The sequence below is a fragment of the Hemiscyllium ocellatum genome, assembly GCF_020745735.1.
Source record: "Hemiscyllium ocellatum isolate sHemOce1 chromosome Y unlocalized genomic scaffold, sHemOce1.pat.X.cur. SUPER_Y_unloc_1, whole genome shotgun sequence".
Classification (NCBI taxonomy): domain Eukaryota; kingdom Metazoa; phylum Chordata; class Chondrichthyes; order Orectolobiformes; family Hemiscylliidae; genus Hemiscyllium; species Hemiscyllium ocellatum.
Genome location: NW_026867600.1, coordinates 499978 through 508970, shown reverse-complemented (window position 1 = coordinate 508970; position 8993 = coordinate 499978). Strand labels below are relative to the sequence as shown.

The 8993-nt window shown below is 50.0% G+C and overlaps 1 protein-coding gene across 1 annotated transcript; it reads left to right on the top strand.

Moving 5' to 3' along the window:
• Positions 1-945: 945 nt before the first annotated feature.
• LOC132808991 (homeobox protein Hox-C8-like) lies at positions 946-8578 on the top strand. Its single transcript, XM_060822380.1, has 2 exons — positions 946-1402; positions 8184-8578. Exons 1-2 carry the CDS (start codon positions 946-948, stop codon positions 8576-8578), a joined length of 852 nt encoding a protein of 283 aa, XP_060678363.1.
• The last annotated feature ends 415 nt before the right edge of the window (positions 8579-8993 follow it).

Genomic DNA, 8993 nt, shown 5'->3' with positions numbered 1-8993 from the left:
ACCTCCTCTTTCTCCATCTCCTTCTCCACCTCTCTCTCCACTCTCTCTCTGTCTCTTCTTTTCGTCTCTCCATCTCCCCCTCTCCCTCCTTCTTCTCCTCTCTCTCTCTATTGCCTCCTCTCTCTCCCCTTCGTTTCTCTATCTCCTTCCCTGTCTCTCTCACCTCCACTCTCATCTATCTCCTCCTCCTGTCTCTCTCTCTCTCCTCTATCTCTCTCACCTCCACTCTCATCTATCTCCTCCTCCTGTCTCTCTCTCTCTCTCCTCTATCTCTCTCGCCTCCACTCTCCCCATCGCTTCTCTCTGTCTCTATCCCCTCCTCCTCTCTCTCTCCCGCTTCTCTCTGTCTCTCCTTCTCTATCTCTTCCTCTCTCTCTCCTCTATCTCTCTCGCCTCCACTCTCCCCTTCGCTTCTCTGTCTCTATCTTCTCCTCCTGTCTCTCTCTCTCTCTCTCCTTCTCTCTCTCGCCTCTACTCCTCTCTGTCTCTCCTTTTATATCTCCTCCTCTCTCTCTCCTTCTCTATCTCTCTCGCCTCCACTCTCCCCTTCGCTTCTCTCTGTCTCTATCTCCTCCTCCTCTCTCTCTCCTTCTCTATCTCTCTCGCCTCCACTCTCCCCTTCGCTTCTCTCTGTCTCTATCTCCTCCTCCTCTCTCTCTCCTTCTCTATCTCTCTCGCCTCCACTCTCCCCTTCGCTTCTCTCTGTCTCTATCTCCTCCTCCTCTCTCTCTCCTTCTCTATCTCTCTCGCCTCCACTCTCCCCTTCGCTTCTCTCTGTCTCTATCTCCTCCTCTCTCTCGCCTCCACTTTTCTCTGTATCTCCTTTTATATCTCCTCCTCTCTCTATCTCTCTCGCCTCCACTCTCCCCTTCGCTTCTCTCTGTCTCTATCTCCTCCTCCTGTCTCTCTCTCTCTCTCTCTCTCCCCTTCTCTGTCTCCGACACCATGAGCTCCTATTTCGTTAACTCGCTGTTCACTAAGTACAAACCCGAGGATTGCGTGGAGCCGAACAGTTACTACGACTGCCGCTTCCCTCACGGGATGAGCCGGAGCCCGGCTCTGATGTACGGGCCCGCTCCCGGGACCGCTTTCCAACCTCTCTCGGGCCACGTCCAGGATTTCTTCCACCCCGGCGGCCCCTCGCTCCCCGCCTCCGGTTACCAGCAAGGCCCGTGCGGACCGACTTGCCAAGGGGAGGCGGCTAAGTTCTACAGCTACGATGCGCTGAGCAGGCAGAGCCCCTACGGCGGGGGGCAGGCGGACCCGGCGCCCATTCTCCAGTACCCCGAGTGCAAGGCTGGGGTCCCCGCACCGGCGGCAGGAGGCGCCGGCAGTGAAGGAGCCGCCAACGTGAACCCCAGCCCAGCCGCCAGCCTCATGTTCCCATGGATGAGACCTCATGGTTAGCCTTACTCTCTCTCTCTGTTTCAGTTTCTCTCCTTCCATCTCTCTCTCTCTCTCTCTAAACGGAGCCTCTCCATTTCCCCCCTCCACCTTCATCTCTCTCTCTCTGTTTCTCTCCTTCCATCTCTCTCTCTCTCTCTCTCTAAAGGAGCCTCTCCATTTCCCTCCTCCACCTTCATCTCTCTCTCTCTGTTTCTCTCCTTCCATCTCTCTCTCTCTCTCTCTCTAAAAGGAGCCTCTGTATTTCCCTCCTCCACACTCACCTCTCTCTCTCTCTCTCTGTTTCTCTCCTTCCATCTCTCTCTCTCTCTCTCTCTCTCTCTCTAAAAGGAGCCTCTGTATTTCCCCCCTCCACACTCACCTCTCTCTCTCTCTGTTTCTCTCCTTCCATCTCTCTCTCTCTCTCTCTAAAAGGAGCCTCTGTATTTCCCTCCTACACCTTCACCTCTCTCTCTGTTTGTCTCCTTCCATCTCTCTCTCTCTCTAAAAGGAGCCTCTGTGTTTCCCTCCTTCACCTTCATCTCTCTCTCTCTGTTTCTCTCCTTCCATCTCTCTCTCTCTCTCTCTAAAAGGAGCCTCTGTATTTCCTTCCTCCACACTCACCTCTCTCTCTCTCTCTGTTTCTCTCCCTCCATCTCTCTCTCTCTCCATTGCTCGCTTCCCCATCTCTTTCTCTGTCCCCACCTCTCTCTCTCTGTTTCTCTCCCTCCATCTCTCTCTCTCTCTCTAAAAGAAGCCTATCCATTTCCCCCCTTCACCCACACCCCTCTGTCTCTGTTTCTCTCCCCCATCTCTTTCTCTCTCTCTCTCTCTAAAAGGAGCCTCTCCATTTCCCTCCTCCACCCGCACCTCTCTCTCTCTGTTTCTCTCTCTCTCCATCTCTCTCTCTCTCTCTCTCTCTCTAAATGGAGCCTCTCCATTTCCCTCCTCCACCCGCACCTCTCTCTCTCACTCTCGCTCTCTGTTTCTCTTCCTCCAACTCTCTCTCTTTCTAAAGGAGCCTGTCCATTTCCCTCTTTCACCCTCATCTCTTTCTCTGTTTCTCTCCCTCCATCTCTCTCTCTCTCTCTCTAAAAGAAGCCTCTGTATTTCCCTCCTCCACAATCACCTCTCTCTCTGTGTTTCTCTCCCTCCATCTCTCTCTCTCTCTCTCTCTCCCCATCTCCCTCTCTTTCTAAAAGGAGCCTGACCATTTCCCTCCTTCACCCTCATCTCTCCTTTCTCTCCGTTTCTCTCCCTCCATCCCTCTCTCTTTCTGAAAGAGGTGTCCATTTGCCTCCTTCACCCTCACTTCTCTTTCTGTTTCTCTCACCCCCAATCTCTCTCTCTCTCTCTCTTCCCCCCATCTCCCTCTCTCTTTCTAAAGGTGCCTCTCCATTTCTCTCCTTACCCTCATTCTCTCTCTTTCTCTCCCTCCATCTCTCTCTCTCTCCCCATCTCTCTCTAAAATAGCCTACCCACTTCCCTCCTTCACCCTCAGATCTCTCTGTCACTGTTTCTCTCCCTCAATCTCTCTTTCTCTATCTCTCTCTTTCCCCATCTCCTTCTCTCTCTCTTTCTAAAGGTGCATCGCCATCTCTCTCCATCACCCGCATCTCTCTCTTTCTCTCTGCTCTTTCCCTCCATCTCTCTCTCTCAAATCTATCTGTTTCCCCCATCTCTCTCTCTTTCCCATCTTTCTCTCCCCCGTCTCTCTCTCTCTCCCATCTTTCTCTCCCCAATCTCTCTCTCTCCCATCTTTCTCTGCCCCACCTCTCTCTCCTTCTAAAAGTGGCACTCCATTTCTCTTCTTCACCCTCATCTCTCTTTCTCTTTCTCTACCCCCAGCTCTCTCTCTCTCTCTCTCTCCACATCTCTTTGTCTCCTTCCATCTCTTTCTCTCCCCACATTTCTCTCCACCCATCTCTCCCCGCCTCTCTTTCTCTACCCATCTCTCTCCCTCCATCTTTCTATCTTTCTCCCCATCTCTCTCTCCTTCGATCTTTCTCTGTCTCTCCATTTCTCTATCTCCCCATCTTCTTCTCTCGCCATCTCTCTCTCTCACTCCATCTCTCTATCTTGCCCAAGCTTCCTCTGCTTTGCCATCTCTTTCTCCTTCCATCTCTCTCTCATATCTTTATCTCTCCCCCCATCTCTCTCACTCTCACCCTCATGTCCCTTCTCTGTCTAAGATTCCTCTCCATTCCCCCTTCATCCTCATATCTATCTCTCTGTCTCCTCCCATATCTCTCTCCACTATCTCTCTCTCTCATTCTCACCCCCTTTTTCTGTCTAACACATCTCTCCATTTCCTCTTTAACCCTCATCTCTTCCCCTCTCTCTTTCACCCACCTCTGCGTCTCTCTCTACCTCACTCTGCTCTCTCCCTTCCACCCCACCCCAACCTTTATCTCTCTCTCTCTCACACACTCTCTCTCCTCCCCTTCTCTTTCTCTTCTTCCCACCTCTCTCTCTCTCTCTCTAATTCTCCTCCCTTATTTCACATCTCTATTTTCCCTCCAAGTCAGACTTTCTCTTGCTCCCCACCTCCTCTCTCCCGTGTCACCCCAGTTCCCCTTTCCCCCTCATCTCTCTCTGTATCCCTCCCTCTCCCCGTCTCTTCCTCTCCCTCTCTCTGTTTCCCTTTGTCTCCCCGTTCCCACCTTTCTGTTTTTCTCTCCCTCTTTCTATCCCACTCTGACCCTCACCCCAGTCTCCCCCATTTTGTTCTTCCTCTCCCTCTCCCGTTTTCTCTCCTCACCCTCACACTGTCTCTCTCTCTCTCTCTATTTATCTCTCTCTCTCTCTACCCCTCTCTGTCTCTTCCCCCCCTCCCTATTCCCGTCCCTGTCTCTCTCTCTCTATACACACATATATAAACCCTTTCTGTTCCCCTCTCTCTGTTTCACTCTCTTTCTCACTCCTGTCTCTATCTATCAATCTCCATCATCTTTTCTCTCTATATCACACTCACTCTCAGTTTCCAATTTTCCCTTTATATGCCTCTCTCTCGCGCTCTCTCTTTCTCGGTCTGTATCACTCTTCCAACACTCTCTCTACCACTATATCATCCACTCCACTATTTCCATCTTCTTTCACCTTCCTTTCTCTCTCACCCTATCTCTATCACTCATTCTCTTTCAATGTCACTCATTCATGTCGCCTCTCTCTGTTGTTTCTCTGACTCTATTCACTTCTCTCTCCCTCCCTAGATGTCACACATCTGTTCTTTCTCTCTTCCCCATGCTCTGTGTGTCTCTCCCCCACCTCAACCCTCTGTCACACACATTTCCTGCATTTTCATCTTCCTCCATGCTTTATGTCATTATTTCTCTCTCTCTCTCCCACTATCCCCATCTCTATCTGTCACACACTCTTTCTCTCTTTCTCTATGCATTGTGTCACTATTTCTCTCTCTCCCACTCTCTCTCTGTCTCTCTCTCTCTCACACACACACTACCTCCCCATCAGTCTTTCTCTCTTTCCCTCTTCCTCCATGTTTTGTGTCGTTATTTCTCTCTGTCCCCCTCTCACTCTCTCTCTCTCTATCTGTTGCATCATCTTTGTCTCTTTTCCTCTTCCTCCATGCCTTGAGTCATTATTTCTCTCTCCCTCTCTCTCTCTCTCTATTTCCCTATCTCTCTATCTGTCACACACTCTTTCTCTCTTTCCCTCTACCTCCATGCTTTGTGTCACAACTTTTCTCTCTCCCTCTCCCTCACAGTTCTTTCTGTCTTCTCCTCTCCCCTTTCCTCTGTGTCACCATTTGTCTCTGTCTCTCTCACACTCTCCCCATCTCTGTAACTGTCACACTCTTTGCCTTTGTCTCCCTCCCTTTGTCCATTGTAAAGCTGTGTTTCCTGGATTGGATTTAATTACCTCTGTTGTTTTACAACCGGGAATCTGGGGAGGGTGAAAATCGCCCTCCGGTGTGTTGATTTGCAGCGATTTAACATTGAGATTGTCTTGTGTTGAAAAGATATGTATCTTATTCGCTCTCTTTCTCTCTTTGTCTTCCCATCACTCTCTGTTTCTGTATTTCTGTCACTGACTTGTCACTTGCCCACCGACCTATCCTCTCAATCCCTCTCTGTCATTCTCCGTATATCTCTGTCGGTCTGTCTATCTGTCTCTGTCACTCTCTCTCTCTTTAACTATCACGGGGTGTCTGTCTCTCACTCTGTCTCTCTTTTTATGTCACACTCTGTCTTTCACTCTCTGTCTATTCTTTCTTTCTATCCCTTTGTCACCCTTTCTATCTATCCCTGCCTCCCTGTCTGTCTCTCGCTCTATCTCTGCCTCTATCTATCCATCTATCTATCTATTTATCTAACTATCTATCTAACTATCTATCTATCTACATGTCTGTCTATATCTATTCTTCCTTTACAAGCCTCTGCCACACTTTTTATCTTCATCTCTGTCTCTCACCCTATCTCTCTGTCTGTCTGTCTGTCTACCTATCTATCTATTTATTTATCTGTCTGTCTATGTATCCATCTATCGCCATATCTCTATCTGCACCTCTTTCACTCTTTCGCTATATCATCTCTCTCGGTCCTCTTTCTATATATATATATAAATATATATATATTATATATATATCCCTGTCTCGCTCTTCCCCATCACCCCACCTTCTATCTCTCACTTTAATCGCCCACCCTGACCTGTATGTCTCTCCTCTCTCCTTTTCCCTTCAACACTCCCTCTTTCTCTGTTTTCCTATATTGTTCTCTCTCTCCTCCCTTCACCCTCTCTCTTTCTCTTCATCTGTCTTTACCTCTACCCCCCTCCTTTCTATCCTCTCTTTTTTTTTAACCTTCAACCCTCTCTCCCATTTTCCTCTGCCACTCTCTCTCTCTTTCTGTTCACCCTTCTCTCTGTCTCTCCATCTCTCTCTTTCCTTCGATCCTCCCCTTTCTCTCCTTCTTTATCTATCTATTTCCCTTTACCCCTCTCTGTATCTTGGTCACTCGCTCTCTTTCTCCCTTCACCCTTCTATCTCTCTTTCCCTCTATCCTCCCCTTTCTCTCCTTTTCTATCTCTCTTTTCCCCTTCAACCCTTTCTATCTCTGTTTTTCTCTGTCACGCTCTCTCTCTCTCTCTCTTTTTCTCCCTTCACCCTATCTCTCTACCCATCCTTCCTTTCTCACCTCATCTATCTCTCATTTTCCCTTTGCACCTCCCCCGTTTTTTTCTCTTTCACTTTCCCTTCACCCTTCCCTCTATCCATCCCTCTTTTCCCTTCACCTTTCCCTCTATCCATCTTTCCTTTCCTTTCACCCTTCCCTCCTTCCATCTTTCCTTTCCCTTCACCCTTCCCTCTATCCATCTCTCGTTTCCCCTCACCCTTCCCTCTATCCATCTCTCGTTTCCCTTCACCCTTCCCTCTATCCATCTCTCATTTCCCTTCACCCTTCCCTCTATCCATCTCTCATTTCCCTTCACCCTTCCCTCTATCCATCTCTAATATCCCTTCACCCTTCACTCTATCCATCTCTCGTTTCCCTTCACCCTTCCCTCTATCCATCTCTCATTTCCCTTCACCCTTCCCTCTATCCATCTCTCATTTCCCTTCACCCTTCCTTCTATCCATCTCTCGATTCCCTTCACCCTTCCTTCTATCCATCTCTAATATCCCTTCACCCTTCACTCTATCCATCTCTCGTTTCCCTTCACCTTTCCCTCTATCCATCTCTCGTTTCCCTTCACCCTTCCCTCTATCCATCTCTCATTTCCCTTCACCCTTCCTTCTATCCATCTCTCGATTCCCTTCACCCTTCCCTCTATCCATCTCTAATATCCCTTCACCCTTCCCTCTATCCATCTCTCATTTCCCTTCACCCTTCCCTCTATCCATCTCTAATATCCCTTCACCCTTCACTCTATCCATCTCTCGTTTCCCTTCACCCTTCCCTCTATCCATCTCTCATTTCCCTTCACCCTTCCCTCTATCCATCTCTCATTTCCCTTCACCCTTCCCTCTATCCATCTCTCATTTCCCTTCACCCTTCCTTCTATCCATCTCTCGATTCCCTTCACCCTTCCTTCTATCCATCTCTAATATCCCTTCACCCTTCACTCTATCCATCTCTCATTTCCCTTCACCCTTCCCTCTATCCATCTCTCATTTCCCTTCACCCTTCCTTCTATCCATCTCTCGATTCCCTTCACCCTTCCTTCTATCCATCTCTCATTTCCCTTCAGCCTTCCTTCTATCCATCTCTCGATTCCCTTCACCCTTCCTTCTATCCATCTCTCGATTCCCTTCACCCTTCCCTCTATCCATCTCTCATTTCCCTTCACCCTTCCTTCTATCCATCTCTAATATCCCTTCACCCTTCACTCTATCCATCTCTCGTTTCCCTTCACCTTTCCCTCTATCCATCTCTCGTTTCCCTTCACCTTTCCCTCTATCCATCTCTCATTTCCATTCACCCTTCACTCTATCCATCTCTAATATCCCTTCACCCTTCACTCTATCCATCTCTCATTTCCCTTCACCCTTCCCTCTATCCATCTCTAATATCCCTTCACCCTTCACTCTATCCATCTCTCGTTTCCCTTCACCTTTCCCTCTATCCATCTCTCGTTTCCCTTCACCTTTCCCTCTATCCATCTCTCATTTCCATTCACCCTTCCCTCTATCTATCTCCCTCCCTCATCTTTCTGTCTTTCCCTTCATCTCCTCCCCTCTTCCCCGCCTCTCTCTCTCTCTCTCTCTCTTCCTCCATCTCTCTCTCTCCATTCCCCCGCCTAAACCCCAATCCTTCCTCACTTACCCCACCCACCCTCTGCAGCCCCGGGCCGGCGCAGTGGACGCCAGACCTACAGCCGTTTCCAGACGCTGGAGCTGGAGAAAGAGTTCCTCTTCAACCCGTACCTGACCCGGAAGCGTCGGATCGAGGTGTCCCACGCCCTGAGCCTGACCGAGCGCCAGGTCAAGATCTGGTTCCAGAACCGGCGGATGAAGTGGAAAAAGGAGAACAACAAGGAGCGCTTCCCCAACGCGCGGGAGGAGGAAGAGGAGGGAGGGGAGGAATCGCAACCGGCGGGGGCGCCACCGGTTCGACCCCCGGATCCGGGGGCGGCGGGGAGGGTGGAGGAAGAGGAAGAGGAGGAAGAGGAGGAGGAGGAGAAAGAGGAGGAAGAAGAGAAGGAGGCTGGGGAGAAGGACAAGGGGTGCACAAATTAACACCCCCATCTCCTCCCCACCACTGTCCGGTGGGGGAGAAAGGGGGGAGATATGTGAGGGAGGGTCAACTGCGGCCCCCTCCGCTGAGGATTCAGAACATACCTTCCAACCTCCTCCTACCCCGCTCCCTCCACAACATCGCGCCTCTATTCTTTTTTGCTTGCACTAACACTTGCCCGCTCTGACAATGTAAGTATACTACCTATAGATCGATGGAGGGCGCCATGTTGGAAGTGGCGGGAGGGGTTCCGGGGTGGTAGCGGAGAGGGGAGGATGGGCGTGGCTGGTGGCCGCAAACCCCTTGTCTTTCCCCATCCACACCGCGGCCCCCTCACCCACCTTCCTTCCCCTCCCCCCACCCCAGAAAATTCTACCTGTGTGGTGTCCAGGGTGCAGATGCTAATATGTTAGAGAG

Bases quoted from the DNA above. Each gene is read 5' to 3' on its own strand.
- LOC132808991 (XM_060822380.1), top strand. From the start codon at position 946: ATGAGCTCCTATTTCGTTAACTCGCTGTTCACTAAGTACAAACCCGAG. The intron at 1,403-8,183 runs GTTAGCCTTACT...CACCCTCTGCAG, and splicing joins CCCATGGATGAGACCTCATG to CCCCGGGCCGGCGCAGTGGA.